The following is a 19,109-nucleotide window of genomic DNA, read 5'->3' as shown; positions in this document are numbered from 1 at the left end:
ACAAAAGTGAAAATAGATAGACAAAGAAAATGAAGTAAAAATATAAAAAATAGAATCAAAACAAAAAGAAAAGAAAAGAAAGTCAAATGGAAGTGAAAATGAATTAAAAAATGAAAAGAAACACCAAAGAAAAACAAATAGTAGTTGCAAGCAAATAAAAAATCAAATAAACTCATAGTGGGCTCAGCAGAAAACGAAGTTGCCTTACTCCCTACAATGGACGCCGAAGAAGAAATGCAAAGAATGTTCCCTGAAAAAAGGAAATGCCAAGGACTACACATTTTTGTCTCTTGGCTCAGTTCTATATAGTTTGATTTTTAGAAAGGCTTCGTAAGACTCCCTGCCAAACATTTTTCCTGCAGTCGATTTCACATGCTACCTGCCAAAACAGCAGTCATACACATTTCTCAAGAGATTGTATGCGAGCCATATCTCGAGCGTGAAATGCAGGTGTCGGTAACTACATGGATACATATAGCATATGACTCGATTCTTCTGTAATGAAAAACTGGAAATTTTCCTTTTTACATCACACTCAACACATCAGGTTGTCAAAATTGTCAGGGAAAGATATTCCCAACCATGAAGACTGGGCTTATACATGCAGCTACACTGTAACAGATATTACATCATGACAAGATTACATCCCCCAAATTTCGTTGACGCTGTAGAATTGAATGTATAAACCATAAGAAAATGTCCTTTGAAGCAGCAACATTGATTGCCCAATGCATCAGTCAAGGGGGTGAGTCATCAAACTTTGTCTCGGCTGATGGGTTAGAAAGAGTGTGCTGGTACTGATCACTGAAGATCATATCAAGTGTGCCTGATAATCCAAGATAGTTGCCATATCCATGAGTACATCATTCCGATGCCACAGTACACTGAAACTATCATGAGAGGTAGGAACGGAAGTCTATCCCCAAATACATGGTGATGGAATAGTCGAGACCAGAATTCTATAGCAAACATTCCTAGAAGATAGCCCAAACTGATCCATCCAGTGAATTTTTTCTCGACAATGCTGTCTGATGCATCTAATTTCTTCCCTCCCGTAGCAGGGTTTGCAGCGAAATGGGATGAAAAACCTACCCACATGAGAGCACCATAGGTCAACAGCAGCAGCACTTTTATTGGGTATTCTTGGTCCTCAAACAACAATGGGAACAGAGAGTAGCATGAAACTGCAAATAAAATTTGTTTAAACAAGTGAACATTACAGAAAACAAACAACAATATCATCAGTGCACAAGTCAGTGTTTAAACGAAAACATGTAGCAATTGCTCAAGAGGGCTCAAGCGCTTCACATTGTGGTGATGCTGGCAGACAACACTTTGCCAAAGTTGTTGACATAGCATCAAAGGAAGTGAAAGAAACAACAATGTCACTGCAGCAATCAGAACTGCGCAGCCATTGAGCAAGATTAAACTGTGGCAGAAACATACCTATTGACAATAAGAAGTAATGCCTGACGTCGTCCAAGCTATCCATGGCAATTAGGGCAAGAGGGATAGTGAAATGAAGTGATGCCTTCTCATGTACATGCCATCCAAACATAAACCCACATGAACAAGCATATGCCACCCATCTAATTATGTGTTTTGATTGGGGGTTAGCGAATGCTTTGACAAGACAAGGAGTCATAGCAAGTATAACCAATAAGAAGGTAGTTATTGGGGTGACCTGCAATCCATAAGGTTCAAATAACAAAGTTTATCAAACTATTTTAGTTCAACATTCTTCCCTTGGGTAAAAAGGGGACAGTAGACGAGACAAAACCTTTGGAAGAACAGAAAAAGGAGATGAATCACCAACAAGCCCCCTGGTAAATGATGCTTCAGGTATCTCGATACTGAATCCTAGTCTTCTAAGAAGAAATGCAAGGATCTTGTCAAGTACTATATAGAATACCCAAAAGTTTGGAGCCCAGTAAGCATGAAATAGGCCCCGACCAAAAGGAAACAATCGGCTTAAGAGTTGTTGCATCTGCAAAATTACCAAAGCAATAAATGTGGTAACCATGGTGTCAACAGTACAACTAAATTCATTAGAGCATATTGGTATGACTGTTTATGTGGCAAATTTCAAAAATTTACGTTAGTGGATATCTTCATGAAACCAAAATTAGTATGATGTATAAAGAATAATGCCTATTGTTAAATACTTGCAGGAAAAAAAAATCACTCGAAATACTTGCAGGAAATTGACCTAGATTAAGCAAACCCAATGACATTTAAGAGTGTAAGTTCCGAAACAAAAGTTACAAGGCATTGTAATCAGCTGCTATTCCTTTTGTATTTGTGCAAACCAGCACCAACATAAGTATTACTCCTTCCGTTCCTAAATGTAAGTCTTTTTAGACATTTCAAATGGCAACAACATACGGATGTATGTAGACATTTTTTAAAGTGTAGATTCATTCATTTTGCTCCGCATGTAGTCATTTGTTAGAATCACTAGAAAGACTTATATTTAGGAACGGAGGGAGTATTTGATTATTATAAATTCACCATTTCAACCGAATTCAGTGCTAAATGACTAGAATTATGACGAAATTCATGAGAACACATGGACAATTACTGTTGACACATAAAATGGAAAATGACAAAATGGTATAGACAAACTCACATTAGGGCAAATGCCTTTATGCAACTTAAACTTAGCAATATACAGACAGAAAACATTTCTTGTTAAATACCTGTACTAAATTCACGTTGTTGAACTTTAGCCAACATAATTGTGTCTAAGAGTGCAGAGTTCTGGACATACTTATGTGCATGAGAAATCTATATTTGTTTAGGAGAATGAATAGACAATATATGTGTTCCACATACAGCAAAATCTAGTCAAAGAGATATTGCATAGCCTTGACTACAGAGATATCATTTCGTTCAGCGATTGTAAGTGGATCAAGATGAGAGCATCTTCAGTTATACGCCCTAGCAATTACCAGAACTGAAACAAAAGTTACGAGAAACTTGCACAAGTCTATCAGCTTCTGTTCCATTTTTTTTTCTGTTGCAAACCAGCACGAACACAGTAATTACTCGAAACTTTACAGATTTCTACCAAATTCAATGTTGACTGGCTAGAATTTAACTCTAGAACACTTCTCATTCTCATGAATTCACAATGCCTCCTAAACTTGATTTCTAACTTGTGTTAGAAACTTATGATTGTGACAACAATGACCAAATGATCATGAAGAAACATCCAACTCCAAACTGAATTAACGGACCAACTCACCTGCCCATAGTACACGAAGGGCGCAAATGCCATGGCAAAAACAGCAACCACGCCAGCACCCATGAGAACCAGCCTCCCGAGGCCCCTCGCTAGACCCCGGCCACAGCAATAATGCCGGAACAAGTACACGAAATAGACCGGCGCAGCCACGAGAAACAGGTGCTTCGAGCACAGCAATGCTGCAAACACAACTCCCCCGGCAAGATCCTTCCCCTGCTCTAGAAAATGCAGCGAAAGCAACAGCAGCCCCATCAGGAACCCGTTGTACTGAAAGTGAATGTGGTCCACGATGAGCAGCGCCGGTGACCACAGGACGAGCAAGAGAGCGAGGAACGGACGCTGCCTCCGGCGAGCGTCCCTCGCCAGGAGGAGGACCGAAGCGAGGAGGAGGAGGTCCGAGAAGGCGACTGTGAGGCGGAGGTAGAGGATGTAGACCGAGGAGGACGGCGCGGCAGGCACAGGGATGGCGACGAGGGAGGCGTCGACGAAGGGCGCGGGGAGAGAGAGGAGGCGGGAGAAGTAGGCGAAGAAGGGCGGGTAGTCGAGCGTCCACTGGGAGGAGGCATCGGTGTACCACTGCCGGGCGGGGAGGGCGTGGGTGAGGGCGAGCCAGTACCGGTGGACGTCGAAATCGGTGGAGCGGTAGGTGGGGACGAGCAGAAGCTTGACGCAAGTAGCGGCGGCGAAGGCCCACATCGCCGCCGCCGCCGTCGACGGCGAGCTGGTGGCGGCCATAGGGGCGGTGGTCCAGTTGGAGATCTGGAGGGGTCGCACCGGGTGAGGGCTGTCAGCCCTGGATCTAGGGCGTTTAAGTCATCCTTGCGAAAATAGTGACAAAAATTATATTTTAAATACAGATGCTCACATAGATGCACATAAGAGCATCTCCAGCCATTCAGCCTCCAGGGCGCCGAAAAAGAGCGGCCTGGGAGCGAACCGACGCTAGATTGACCCCTGGGGCAGCCTAGCTCCCAGCCACGCCCCCAGGCGCCGTCCCCAGCCACGGCAAATTCAAACGTAGTCCATTCCCGCGCACAAAATAGACGCCACAATCCGGCGATCAAGCGGCCAGTAGGTCGGCGATCGGATGAAAAGTTCGGCGTACAAAAAACAGAAAGGACGGAAGCGCGCATCAGGCGGCGAGGTCGGCCTCCGGCGTCGGCGGAGTCGGCGTGCGCGGGCTTGACGGGGTCTCTTTGCTTGCCGGCGTCGGCGTGGCTTCTGTGCTGCGGGCAGTCTCGTCGGCATCATCGCTCGGGCTTGGCGGCGGCGGCGGCGTGTGCGTGTGCGTGGGCGGCGGCGTCGTGGGCGTGGGCGTCGTCGTCGAGGGAAGCTGGTTCAGGATGAGGGCACACTCCACCAAGTACCACGCCTTGACCGCCTCGTCGGTGCGAGAAGGGCAGCGCGCAGCGGCGGGGAGGGGGCGTCGGGGAGGACGCGTACACCGGCGGCGAGTAGTTGTATGGAGGGTACTGCACGCCGGCGTAGACGGGCGAGGGCGTGCGCTGGGCCGGGTGTCCATGGGAGAAAGTGACGTTTGGGTTGAACCCACCGTGCGCGTCCCCGTCGACGTAGCCTGGCGAAGACGATCCCCATGGCTGCGGCGACGGAGACCCGACGCCTTGCTGGCCCAAGGGCGCGTACTGCGCGTGGTTGCCGGATGGATTCATCATCCTCGCGCGAGTCGCCTCGGCCTTGGCCTGGTCCGCCGAAGCGGCGGCAGCGGCAACCGCAGCCGCGCGTGTCGCGTTGTCACGGGCCTTCTTGACGAGGGCCCTGTTCCGCCGGTTGGCGGTGACGGCCTCCCTTCACTGCACTTTCACCCTCCAATCGGCGTTTGTCATGCTCGGTGGCTTGGACGGCGGCGCCCTCAGCTTCCTCTGCTTCGGCTGGGCGACGGAGGCGGTCGCAATCGCCGCGGTGCGGGGGACGACGTACTTCTTCGGTGGCATGGCGGCCGGCTGGAAGGCGAGCGGGAGGGAGATTGGCGGGAGGAAATGAGAAAATGGGGGGGGGGGGGAGCGGGAAGAAATGATGGGAAGAGGCGCTCGACTCGCCGACAGGGTGGACCCACGCACCCTTTTCGCTTGTGCCGGCGCCCCAGGCGCCCCCCAGGGCGCCGTGTTCTGCCTGGGTCCGCCGGCACCAGTTTCAGCCCGAGGCGGCGAAAAACGGGCTTTTGGGGGAGCGACTGGGACGTTTTTTCGACGTCTGCGCGGCAAAAACGTCTAGGAAGGGTCTGTTGGGGACGCGGTTGGAGATGCTCTAATCATTGAATGAACGCACACATACCTAGCCCTATGAGCACCTTCAGTATACTGAGCTGGTATAATATTTTGAGATTGACAAAGTCAACACAAACGTCTTCGTAGTCAACAAAAACGTCTTTCTCACACAAAATGAACATCGTTGAAAAATCATTAAAAAAAAAGAAACGCAATTACCGATATCAAGCTTCGGACTTGAACCTATAGGTTGGTTGCTTGAGTTGAGTCCACCACAAAGAACCTACTTATTCAAGCTACGCTCAGTTCACACTTAATTTTTTTTAAGAGAGAAATAGTGACCTAATTCTTTTCAGTGAAATAGCGATCTAACTGAAATGTATTCTGTCAAATGGTCACACCAGCCGAAAGTATCATTCCATAGACAAACATTTTTTTTTAGTTGGAGACAAACATTTTCAGTGTTCTCTGTACGTATAATAGTTTTTCTTGAAGAGATGTAACTATTGAGCGTGGTAGGATTTATATCTTTGTACTTACCGTATATATACACACTACGAGACAAAATATTAACAATAAACCATACCATACATCACAGATCCTAACTTTAACATATTGCAAACTTTTCCTAGTAGAAACTTTCAATCTATTTATATTCCATCATAGCAGTACAAATAACGATAGAGATAATAAAAATCACAACCAAGTCCATGGATCACCTAGCGACAACAACAAGCATTGAAGTGAGTCGAAGGCGTGTCGCCGTCATCGCCCCTCCATCATCGAAACTGGCAAACTCGTTGTACTAGACAATCGAGAAGTCATTGTGCTAAGGCCCCACGGGATCAGCACACCAGAGCAGCAACCAACGCCGATAAAAGGGGTCGTGGATCAAAAGGATCAAACCTATAAACACCCAAACAAATACGAACGTAGATCGGATCCAAATAGATCCACTGAAGACTAGCACAAACCGAATCTCTGTGAGATTTGACGGAGACACACCTCTGCACGCCCTCCGACGACGCTAGACACACCATGAGGATGAGGATCAACCATGGGAGTTCCTACTGAGGACATCATTACCGCCACACAACCCCAACTAAGATGCAGAACCTAACAGAAAAGAGAGCAGACTGCAATAGCCACACTGAGGTTCTCACTCATAGCAGTCTTGCCTCAAAAAAGAGAGTAGACTGCAAAAAAGTTGTTTTCCCTCATAGCAGTCTTGCTACAGTTAATATATATGGTTGACTTGGCACTCCAATTCCAATCATTGAGGTTCTCACTCAAATTTTATTAAGATGTATCATTTGTCAAGATCATCCAACAAGCTATAATGGTCTAGCTACTCAAATTGTCCTTGACCGGAGACACGACTAATCGATTAGTTTTCATATTCCACAAAGTTTTGTACATTTTACCATTGGACTCACTCAACCCCAATTGCTATAGAAACCGAAGAAGATCGAGGAAAAGTCTTTCTGAAGTAGCCCCCTTAACACCTGGTTGGCCCATTCCAACTAACACATCTACATGTGCTGGCTATAGAAACAATGGGAGGCACTGAGTACTGATGCAGCGACCTGCTAACACGACACATTAATTAGAGAACATTCGACCAAACTGTGTGTGATGCATGAACCCTGAACGGTGTTATAATAAAACCATCACCAATAAGACGAACTGTGTGCGACGGTGGAGACATCAAGCACTATTCAGATTAGAGTTGTGTGTGCGATACGTGGCATACAGTTGATCCATATAAACTGTTTGCGGTGACCAAAACAACACAAACGGTAAGTCAGATCAAGGTGTGTGTGATATACGTCATACAATTCACTCGGATGAACTGCTTTTGATTAGGCAACACAATAGAAACGGTCGTCCAGATAAAGGTGTGTGCGGTAGACATCATACAGTTCATTCGGATGAACTGTTTGCGATGAGCGAAAACAACAGAAACGGTTCAACTTAACAAGATATGTGTGATCCGCGGAAAACAGCTTCGTAATCAGAAATGGGTACGAAGACCGATAATAACATAGACGATTGCTGCTAATAAGCCGCGTGTGTTGTGGGCAAATGCTTGCTAGTATACATTTGTCAGCGATTGATGAAATCATTACCGATGGGTCCCTAGTTTAGTCCGTGCATGATGTGATTTGCTCTGTCTACAAAAGAACAACATATATAACCAAAATAAACATCCAATTACATAAGTGACTGTACAAAGCATTCACACACACCTCAATAAACAATTACATGCATTCTAAATTGGGAGAAATGATCATCTAATCATCTACTTCTTGTCATGTTGCTGCCACTGCCCTGTGGCTCGTTTCCTCGTCTGGTGCAGGACGAAGGAACTTCCTCATGTCAACGATCCGCCTGTACATCTCGTAGCTTGTTGCTACTTGTGAGTTGCGTTGGGATTTCCCCGAAGAGGGGCAGTACAATAGAGATAAGTATTTCTCTCAGTTATGAAATCAAGGTTATCAATCAAGTAGGAGAATCACGCAACAACTCGTTAACAACACTTGCACACAAAATAACAAATCCTTGCACCCACCACGAACAAGGGGTTGTCAATCCCTTTGCGTTAATTGCAAATTTAAATTGTATGGTGATATCTAGATAGACCGAACAAAAATACAAAATAAAATAAATAAAGTAAAATTGCAGCAATGTATTTTCAGGATTTTTAATATATGATAAAAGTAGACCCGAGGCCATAGTTTTTACTAGAGGTTTCTCTCTTGAAAATAGCATATGGTGGGTAAACAAACTACTGTTGAGCAATTGATAGAAAAACAAATAATCATGACGATACCCAAGGCAATGATCATGTATATAGGCATCACGTCCGAGACAAGTAGACCGAAGCGATTCTGCATCTACTACTATTACTCCACACATCGACCACTATCCAGCATGCATCTAGAGTATTAAGTTCATAAAAAATGGAGTAACGTCTTAAGCAAGATGACATGATGTAGACAAAGTAAACTCACACATGAATAAACCCCATCATTTTATTTCTAATAGCAACGATATAATACGTGTCATGTCCCTTTCTATCACTGGGATTGAGCACCGCAAGATCGAACCCATTACAAAGCACCTCTCCAATTGCAAGATAAGTCAATCTAGTTGGCAAAACCAAATCAGTAGATCAGGGAGAAACATGAAGCTATAATAATCATGCATAAAAGAGTTCAGAGAAAACTCAAATAATATTCATGGGTAATCTGATCATAAACTTACAATTCATCGGATCCCAACAAACACACCGTAAAAAGTGATTACATCGGATAGAACTCCAAGAACATTGAGGAGAACATTGTATTGAAGATCAAATAGAGAGAAGAAGCCATCTAGCTACTAACTATGGACCCGTGGGTCTGTGGTAAACTACTCAGACATCATCGGAAAAGGCAGCAAGGTTGATGTAGAGCCCCTCCGTGATTTATTCCCCCTCTGACAGAGTGCCAGAAAAGGCCTCCAGATGGGATCTCTCAAGAACAGGAACTTGCGGCGGCGTAAAAAGTATTTCGTGGACTCCTCTGTTGGTTTCCTGATTTTAGAGAATTTATAGAGGCGGAGTTAGGTCAAACGGAGCCATGTGAGCCCCACGAGCCACCAAGGCGCACCCTGGTGCCTCATGGGCCACTACTCTATCTTCTCATACCCTCCCGAAGCTTCTGGGGTTTCTTATGTCCAGAAAAAATCTCCAAAAAGATTTGTGGCATTTGGACTTCGTTTGATACTGATATTCTGAAACCAAAAACAGGCAAAAAACAACAACTGACACTGGGCACTAAGTTAATAGGTTAGTCCCAGAAAATGATATATAATTACCTGTAAGTGTATATAAAACATCGAAGGTTGATACTATAATAGCATGGAACAATCAAAAATTATGGATATGTTGGACATGTCAAGTATCACCAAGCTTAATTCTTGCTCATCCTCGAGTAGGTGAATGATAAAAACAGAATTTTTGATGTGGAATGGTACCTATCATATTCATCATATAATATTTTCTTTTGTGGCATGGACATTTGGACTTGAATGATTCAAAGCACTAGTCTATAGTTTGACATGAAGACATAAATACTCAAGCATACTAACAAGCAACCATGTCTTCCAAAATATCAACGCTAAAGAAAGTTATCCCTAGCCCATTATACTCAATCATTGATCCATTCATGAAACACACTCAATATTAGCTACACCCAATGCATAAGTATGACAATAGTGCTCTCTAGTTGGTGCTTTGCAAGAGAAGATGGAGACTCAAAATTAAAAAATAGCGTAAAAGTAAATAGATAGACCCTTCGCAGAGGGAAGCACAGATTTGTAGAGGTGCCAGAGCTCAAGCTTAAATTAGAGAGATAAAATTATTTTGAGAGGCATGTTTTTCCTGTCAACGAAAGCGACCGAGAATTTCCAATATCTTCCATGCTAGACACATTATAGGCAGTTCCCTAACAGAAAATAAAGTTTATTTCCTTTCCACCATTCTTTCACAATCCGTGGGTAGTCGTATCCACGGGTGCCTTCCATACCAACACTTTCCAAGGAATTTATTATTATCATCATATTATTATTTTTCATTTCGGGACTGGGCATCCCTATTACATGTCACTTTCTCGTGCAATGACAAGTGAATAAACACTAAGAATGATAATAACCCACCTAGCATGGAAAATATTGGCCACCCCCTGCTGCTTCATGAGTGGTACCGGCACACAATTCAGAAAATTATTTTGAAAAATTAGAGTTGGCACATGCAAATTTACTTAGAACGGCATGGAAATACCGCATATAGGTAGGTATGGTGGACTCATTTGGCACAACTTTGGGTTTAAGTAATTGGATGCACAAGCAGCATTCTCGCTTAGTACAAATGAAGGCTAGCAAATAGATTGTGAAGCGACCAACCAAAAAGCAAAAATGGTCATAAACATGCATTGAACATAACTAACACTGAATAATGCACCATAAGTAGGATACAACTTTGTTGCATAACTATTGACTTTACATGCATGCATAGGGAATCACAAACCTTAACACCAATATTCTTAATAAACCACAATTATTCACTAACATGACTCACATATTATCATCTCCATATCGCAAAACTATTGCAAGGAATCAAACTTATCATATCCAATGATCTTTCATGAAAGTTTTTATTATATCCCTCTTGAATATTCATCACTTTGGGACCAAATTCATATCTTGTGCAAATTACCATTACTATTATCAACTTTGAAAAAGATCTAAGTGAAGCATGAGAGTGCAAATATTTCTTCAAAGTTAATCACCTCCATGCTCAAAAAGATATAACTGAAGCACTCGAGCAACTGCCTAGCTCAAAAGATTTAGGTGAAGCACATAGAGCATTCTAACAAATCATGATAGATGCGTGGCTCTCTCAAATAAGTGTGTCCAGCAAATATGATTGTGACAAACTAGAAAGCAAACAAAGCAAAGACTCATATTATACACGACGCTCCAAGCAAAACTAATAACATGTGATGAATAAAAATATAGCTCCAAGTAAAATTACCGATTGTCGGTAGAAGAAAGAGGGGATGCCTTCCAAGGCATCCCCAAGCTTAGTTGCTTGGGAGTCCTTGAATATTACCTTGGGGTGCCTCGGGCATCCCCAAGCTTAGGCTCTTGCCACTCCTTATTCCTTCATCCATCGTGATCTCACCCAAAACTTGAAAACTTCAATCACACAAAACTCAACAAAAGCATCGTGAGATCCGTTAGTATAATAAAGCAAATCAGTACTTTAAGTACGATTGCAAACCCATTCATATTTTATTATTGCATTATACCTACTATATTCTAACTTCACCATGGCTTATACCCCCCGACGCAATTCATAGATTCATCAAAACAAGCAAACAACGCAACAAAAACAGAATCTGTCAAAAATAGAACAATCTGTATTAATCTGAACATTGGCATACTTTTGTAACTCCAACAATTCTTCTACTGGACGGAGAAGTTTCTATTTTTGCAAAGAATCAAAGCAACTATCATCCAAATCATCCCAAAGGATTTACTTGGCACAAACACTAATTACAACATAAAAACACAACCATAACAGTAGCGTAATTGTGCACACACAAGAAAATAGAAAAATAAATATGAAAATTAAGATAACTATTGGGTTTCCTCCCAACTAGCGCTATTATTTTATGCCCCTAGCTAGGCATAATGCATAGGTTCAAGTATTGTCATCTTTGGTTTTAGTTCCATTGGCGGCCCTCATGATCGATTCATATGGTGGCTTAATTCTAGTCCTAGGAAAGTGTTCCATACCCTTCTTTAATGGAAACTGAAATTTTATATTCCCTTCTTTCATGTCAATGACGACACCTATGGTTCGTAAGAACGGTCTACCAAGTAATATGGGGCAAGACGGATTGCAATCAATGTCAAGTATAATAAAATCAACGGGTACATAGTTCTTAATTGCAAGAATAAGAACATCATTAATTCTACCCAAAGGATTTTTGATAGTAGAATCCGCCAAGTGCAAATTAAGAGAATATTCATCCATATTGGTAAAACCTAGCACATCACATAGAGATTTTGGAATTGTGAAAATGTTAGCACCCAAATCACATAAAGCATTGCACTCATAATTTTTTATTTTAACTTTAATGGTAGGTTCCCACTCATCATATAATTTTCTAAGAATTGAAACTTCTAGTCTTAGCTTTTCTTATAAAGCTTTCATCATCGCTTCTATGATATGTTTAGTAAAAGCCTTATTTTGTTCATAAGTGTTGGGTGAATTTAGCATGGATTGCAACAAAGAAATACATTCAATCAAATAACAACTATCATAATTAAAGTCTTTGTAATCCAAGAGAGAGGGCACATCACTAGTTAAAGTTTTTACCTCTCCAAACCCACTTTTATCAATTTTCATCAAGATTTTCACCCTCGGAATTGTGGAGACGCCTTCTAGCTAAAGTTGACACTTCTTTTGTCCCCTTTTCATCAAGTTTTATATTGCTAAACAAGGAGTCAATAGATGAAACACCAATCATTTTAATATCCTCATCATTACTACGATAAAAACCGGGAGGAATTGCTAGCGATTACTTTCTTACTCTGATCCATGGAGACATATAAAGATTTAATTGATTCATTAATATCAAGCTTGCGTGGCAAAATTTAGATTTATGATTTTTCACATCATGAACAATTCTATCAATGCTCCTAGACATATCATCAATTTTATCCATTTTTTCCTCTATCATAGTGTTGAAAACTTTTTGAGCATTAATAAAATCTTTGATATTATTCTCAAGATCAGAGGGCATCCTATTATTACTACTATAAGAATTACCATATGAATTGCCAGGAATTTCCTGGAAATGGCCCAGGATTGAAATTACCTCTATAAGCATTACTATTAAAATTATTTCACGAGACAAAATTCACATCTACGAGACCATTATTTTACTCAATAATAGTGGATAATGGCACACCACTAGGATCAATAGGGTTATTTTTGCTAGCAACCAATTTCATAAGCGCATCAACTTTATCACTCAAAAGCACTAGCTTTTTAAATAGAATTCACATTTTTACTAGTAGGAGCTCTTTCAGTATGCCACTGTGAATAATTTGCCATAATATTATCAAGCAATTTAGTAGCTTTTCCCAATGTAATCTCCATAAAAGTACCACCCGTGGTGGAATCTAAAAGATTTCTAGAAGCAAAATTTAACCCCACATAAAAAATTTGTATGATCATCGATAAATTTAAACCATGAGTAGGACAATTTCTTATCACTAATTTCATCCTTTCCCGAGATTGGGGAACATGTTCATGCTCAAGTTGCTTGAAATTCATAATTTTATTTCTATGGAAAAAAATTCATGGGAGGAAAATACTTGGTAATAAAAGCATCTTTACACCTATCCCAAGAATCGATACTATTTCATGGAAAAGATGAAAACCAAATTTTTGCACGATCCCGCAATGAGAACAGGAATAATTTTAATTTCACAATATCATTATCCACATATTTTTTCTTTTGCATATCACACAATTCTATGAAAGTGTTAAGATGGGTGTTGTGGTCCTAAGACTGACAGTAGAAAGGGGGGTAGGTATGAAGAGGCGAGATCTCAGCTATGGTGGAGTTGTACATGCAAGATTTACGAGTTCAGGCCCTTCGCGGAGGAAGTAAAAGCCCTACATCTCGATGCCCGGAGGCGGTCGACTAGATTATATGTGTGTGGCGTTACAGGGGGGTGCGAACCCTTGTGCCAGAGGAGGGGGGTGGCTTATATAGAGTGCGCCAGGACCCCAGCCATCCTCCATTACAAGGGGTTCAATGTACATAAAGACGGGGCGTTACTGATAACGCCAGCCATAAGTGCTATTAATGATCTTAAAGACTACGCAGTGAACTCCTGACCGTTGCAGTGCTGAGCGACTCCTGGTGTTCAGTAGGTCGAGTGGTTCCTTGTATAGTCGAGTGACATCATGTAAGAGGGATACCCGAGTGATATGGTTCATCGAGTGGATTGCACTCGACGCCTTCTCTGGGTATTCCTTGTTGCCTCTTGGACTTCTTTGCTTCTAGGGTAGTGACCTTGGGTAGGGCGTATAGGTCAGGCCTGTGACCCTACCCTAGGTCTGTATCCTCATCATTATCCCCCGAATGGATTAAGGTTCGAGTGGAAAGAAGGTTGAAGTTGATCTTGGTTCGAGCCTTGCGCCTCACGAGTGTTCTACGCAGGATGGAAGACTCACACTGGAACTTCAGCTTCGATTGAATCGCCTTGATCGATTCAGAAAGTTGATGAGTGAATTTGTTACATCATCTCTCGAGTGTTGTTTCGTGGCACAGAATCTTTGGCGCGATTGATTGAAGTGCATCCCGGATTTCACAGGATTCGAAATTTCGGGGAAGCGCGTGAGACGGGGCATGCCGAAGTAAGCGGGGTGGATAAATGGGAGTGCCTCAATCTCCGCGCCACCTTTTTCGCCACGTACGTCATGCGCGACTGTTGTGGGATTTGACAGGATCGCTTGGGCCCACGCGTCAGCCACTCAGAAGCGGTCCTTTATAAGGCAACGGAGCCGAGGCGCGTGCACTGTGCGCGTCTGTTTTCCCCCTTCTTCCTCTGCTTCTCCACTGCATCCGGCTCCTCTGCTCTCGATGCTGCAGCTCTGCCACCATGGTGAAGGAAAAGACGGCAGCGCTGGAAGCGCGAAGAAGGCGACGGGGGCAGGGAAGGAAAAGAAGCAGAATCGCGGGTCGTCGTCGCGCTCGGGGCTGCCGCCAGATTGGATCCAAGGCGATTGGATCCGGGCTTCGCTCCGGCAGGAAGATCTGGACGAGCTGGTGGAGTCTGGGCTGATCGCCAAGGATGCAGCGAGGCTACCTAAGGGGGAGGCGGAGCCGCAACCTCGACCGGGTGAGTGTGTACTGCTCGCCACCCATGTCGACTGGGGCTTCTTGCTTCCTCCTCACCCCTTCTTCCGGGGCTTCTTGAAATTCTTTGGTGCCCAACTCCATCACTTTTCTCCCAATACCATCACGTACCTTGCTGCATTCGTGTCTATGTGCGAGAATTTTCTGGGGTGCCGACCGCATTGGGGTCTCTTCAAGCATATTTTCACCATCCGTTCTCAGTCGGTGAAGAAAGCAAACACGAGTGACGAGAAAACCCATGTCATTCAGATGTGTGGGGGTTTGGGTATCCAGAAGAGGCAGAGGAGTTCTTTCCCTCCCATGACTCTTCCCGAATCAGTTAGGGGCTGGCAGTCGACTTGGTTCTACTGTCAGGACCTCGTAACTCCAGGTCAGTCGACCGGACTTCCCCACTTCACCTTTGACCGTGTTCAGACTCCTTCCTCGCTAAAAGTAACTGTTGCTAAGAGCGTGGAGACGAACATGCTAGTTGAGAGGGTGGTCCAACTGATCAATCAGGGTGTCAATGGCATGGACCTCCTGGAAGTATTCCTCAGTCGATGCATCCAGCCCCTTCAGGCCCGTGACCATCCCATGTGGATGTACTCTGGGGCTGACGACATTGCTCGGGTTCATCCAGAGGAAGTACTGGCCAAGACAGTGGCCATGTGGTTGAAGAGCATTACAGGCAACAAGGACAACCCCGGAGGAGCCAGGAGAGTCGTCCCCTTCAGTGATGACAATCAGCCTGACAAGGTGTGTCCTCCGCTCCGACCGTTTTTGGATACACATTCTGACTACTCTTGAGTCCGACTGACTTTTACTCGACTTCTTGTCTTGTAGGTTTTTATTGACATGTATTCGATGCCCAATGGTGAACAAGCTCTGGAGCAAGGCCAGGAGGGAGAGGCCAGTGCGGAAGAGAGCAGCGAATGGGAATCTTCGGACGAAGAAGAGGAGGAGGAGAGCGAGGAGTCAGATGACGAGGAGGTGGTCGACTCGCCGCCTCGCTCTGAATGCCGATCCAAGCAGCACCATGACCCGGTGGGTGGGCGTGGAAAGAACGTGGCCCCAAGCACCCAAACGCAGAAGCGCACCCGGACATCGACTCCGGAGCCGACAGAGAAAGTCGCCAAGCAGCCCAATGTTGCTCCTCTAAAGGCTCGGAAGACTCTGCCGAGGATCAAGGTGGACGTCCCTGTTGCCTCAGGGTGAGCATCTTTCTTGTGCTTTTCTCTGTCGACTGATTCTTCTGTTCTGACCAAATGGATCGTGTACCTTTCCAGCCCAACCTCTCCCGCGACTGACATGGATGTTGACAAGGCTCCAGGAGATGAGGAAACTGATGACGTGGCCACCTCCCGAGCTGGTAAGTCCGCTCAACCAAAATTTATTTTGTCTATTGAGTTGTCGGTCGGTTGAATTTCTATTGTTTTTCTTTTTGCTGCAGCCCCACGAGACATTGTCGTGCTTCCTAATGATGAAGAAGAAGAAATGCCTCCGAAGGAGAGGAGGAGGAGAGGCAAGGGCTCGAGCGGGAGATGGATTGAAGTTCAAGTCCCTCAGTCGACACCGGTGCTTGAGGCGGTGGTCGAGCGATCCAGAGATCTGGTTCGGCCCAATGTCACATTCGCCGATCCGCTGACGACTGATCATCCGTCGGGGTCGACTGCGCTGGTTCCTGCTGCTCCAATGCAACTCCACGCATCCGACCCAGTGGCTGCTTCGGCCACCTTGGAGCCATCACTTTTTGCTGCATACCAAACTCCAGATGACTCGCCAAGTGCTGCTAGGGAGGCTCTTCGCCAGGTGAATCTTGTTATGGAGCAGGTGAAGGTGATGCACGAGGCCAGTCAGGTGGCCTACAATGCCAGCACCGCTCTGCAGACTAAACTTTTGAACATTGTCTATATGTGCACATGTTTCATATCCGATCACCCACTGGGGTGTGCCTGCTTTAGAGTTTTAAAAGGTCTTCCACTCCACTCGACTCATTCTGAGTCTTAGTGTTTTCTCCGAACTAGTGGGGGCACGCCGAGTGCACCCACTGGGTGTAGTCCCCGAGACCACGGCCGACTGCTGGCAGTCGGCTGAGGTATGAGAATCTACTTTTTTTTGACTCACGCTGGGCAAACCATGCTGAGTGTTGATCTAAACCAGTGGGGGCACGCTAAGTGCAACCACTGGGTGTAGTCCCCGAGACTACTGTTGAATGTTTGATTCGGCAGTAGTCTTAGAGTAACTTTCACTGTCATTACCTTTTGTTTCTGTCGACTGATGTATCTCTCTCGCTGACTGCAGAGGTCTTGTGATCTTGGGGCTCAACTTTGTGAGTTGAATAAGAAGCAAATCAGCCTCCAACTTGATCTTGAACTGGCGAAGAAGAACCTCAAGACTGCTCAAAAAGAGACAACCATCATGGGAGGTAACCAATCAACACTTGTCCACCTTGTGGCTCGCACCTTTCAGTGTTTTTTCTTTCAGTCTCTTTGAACCGAGTGACTTCACATGAGCAGATGTGCGTAGTGAAAACCGTCAGCTTCAAGCTCATCTGAAGAGTGTTGTTTCTTTAGAGAAAATGAAGGAAGCTCTGGAGAAGAAGGATCTGGATCTTGCTGCTGCTCAGAAGGAGGCACAAGAGAAGACAACGCTTGCGGACAAGAAGCTGGCTTCAGTCGGCAAGTTGGAAGAGGAGAACTCGAAGCTGAAGACTGCCATCTCTGAAGCCAATCGGGAAGTTGAGCAACTGAAGAAGGACAAGGAGAACCTGACCAACGAAGTCGGAAGCCTCAGAGCCAAGACGGGCGAGCTGGAGTCCTTTCTGGGACAACTTGCTGCAAAACTAGTCCTGAAGCTTGAAGGTATCATCGTTCGACTAGTTAGTTGCCGTCGACTGGAATGTCTTTTGATATTGTCGACTCACTATTTTTCCGGATTGTGCAGAACTTTGCCAGGACTTTGAGGATGAGACTGGGCGGGTCGAGACGCGTCTCGATCCCATCAATTGTCCTATGAAAGATGACGTTGCGATGAACTTGCTGCGGTTGGAATCATGCATGGATAGTGTTGTTGCTTATCTGGCTCGACTGAAGGCGGCGATGACTCGGGTTGATGCCGAACTCTGGCCTCAAGCGGAACTTTCACAAGATCTCGACTCGCTGATGACTTGACTAGATCAGATCCCTAACCGAGTGCAGGAATGGAAGAAATCATCCGCTTGCTGTGGCGCTGATGTCGCCCTGTCATTGGTCCGAGTGCACTACAAGGACGCTAGAGAAGACAAGTTGGCGGCCCTCAAGGTTGTGAATACTAAGAAGCACACCTTCCAGTCCTTCATGGACACCTTCCTTGAGGCTGCCACTCGTATTGTAGACAACATTGACCTCGACAGCTTCTATGATCCAGCCAGTCCTTCCCCTGACGAGTGACCGAAAAACATTATGCTTCACCTTTATTTGCCTCGGAATGCTGAGTGATTTTGTAATCGCTGAAACTCCTTCGGGCCTGACGCCCGAGCACCTTAATCCGTGGTCTGGAACCTTTGGATTTATTTGAACTTGGTTTATCTTTGAATATGTTATGTTTGTCTTTGAGTGGAACTTGTTCTTCACTTGGATTAGTTCTTGTACTTTTGATGTAGCTTTTGAGGAAGAGGCCGCAGTCGACCTATACTTCGTCGTCCTTTCGGATAGGGTTGGAACAGCCGTTGGATGAGCCCTGGGCAGCATTGATCAGCTCATCAGCAAGGCACTCAACAATGGTCTTGACGTTCCTGAAAGCGGTTCGCCTTGGCATCAGCTGTTGGATGAGCCCTTGGCAGCATTGATCAGCTCATCAGCGAGGTACTCAGCAATGGTCTTGACGTTCCTAAAAGTGGTTCGCCTTGGCAACACGCTCAATATCGTCCTTCTTCTTGACGGCACAACTTTGAGGAGGAGGTCATAGTCGACCTGCACCTCGCCATCTTTGTGGATCGGGATGGAATGCATTTTCAAACTTAGGCGAGTACTAGACTACAGCTAAGCACCCGAGTGGGGGGACCGCCTACCACTCGGTAGGATTTTTCAAACTTAGGCGAGTACTGGACTGCAGCTAAGCCCCCGAGTGAGAGGATCGCTCACCACTCGATAGGATTTTTCAAACTTAGGCGAGTACTGGACTGCAGCTAAG

General features: G+C 44.8%; 1 protein-coding gene across 1 annotated transcript; it reads right to left on the bottom strand.

Moving 5' to 3' along the window:
* Positions 1-496: 496 nt before the first annotated feature.
* Positions 497-4,075, bottom strand: LOC123137815 (probable dolichyl pyrophosphate Glc1Man9GlcNAc2 alpha-1,3-glucosyltransferase). Its single transcript, XM_044557662.1, has 4 exons — positions 3,248-4,075; positions 1,781-1,987; positions 1,447-1,684; positions 497-1,184 (listed from the first exon to the last, which is right to left on the bottom strand). The coding sequence occupies exons 1-4, from the start codon at positions 3,980-3,982 to the stop codon at positions 817-819; spliced, it is 1,548 nt and encodes a 515-aa protein (XP_044413597.1). The 5' UTR covers positions 3,983-4,075; the 3' UTR covers positions 497-816.
* Between the last annotated feature and the right edge of the window lie 15,034 nt (positions 4,076-19,109).

Source organism: Triticum aestivum, chromosome 6B (assembly GCF_018294505.1).
Source record: "Triticum aestivum cultivar Chinese Spring chromosome 6B, IWGSC CS RefSeq v2.1, whole genome shotgun sequence".
Classification (NCBI taxonomy): domain Eukaryota; kingdom Viridiplantae; phylum Streptophyta; class Magnoliopsida; order Poales; family Poaceae; genus Triticum; species Triticum aestivum.
This window is presented reverse-complemented; position numbering and strand designations above follow the sequence as displayed.

What these genes read in the sequence shown, in the direction of transcription:
- LOC123137815 (XM_044557662.1), bottom strand. Translation starts at nt 3,982, where the DNA reads ATGGCCGCCACCAGCTCGCCGTCGACGGCGGCGGCGGCGATGTGGGCC. An exon ending in CCTTCGTGTACTATGGGCAG is followed by an intron (nt 1,988 to 3,247) that starts GTGAGTTGGTCC and finishes GTAATTTTGCAG; the next exon opens with ATGCAACAACTCTTAAGCCG. An exon ending in CTTTTTCTGTTCTTCCAAAG is followed by an intron (nt 1,685 to 1,780) that starts GTTTTGTCTCGT and finishes TATGGATTGCAG; the next exon opens with GTCACCCCAATAACTACCTT.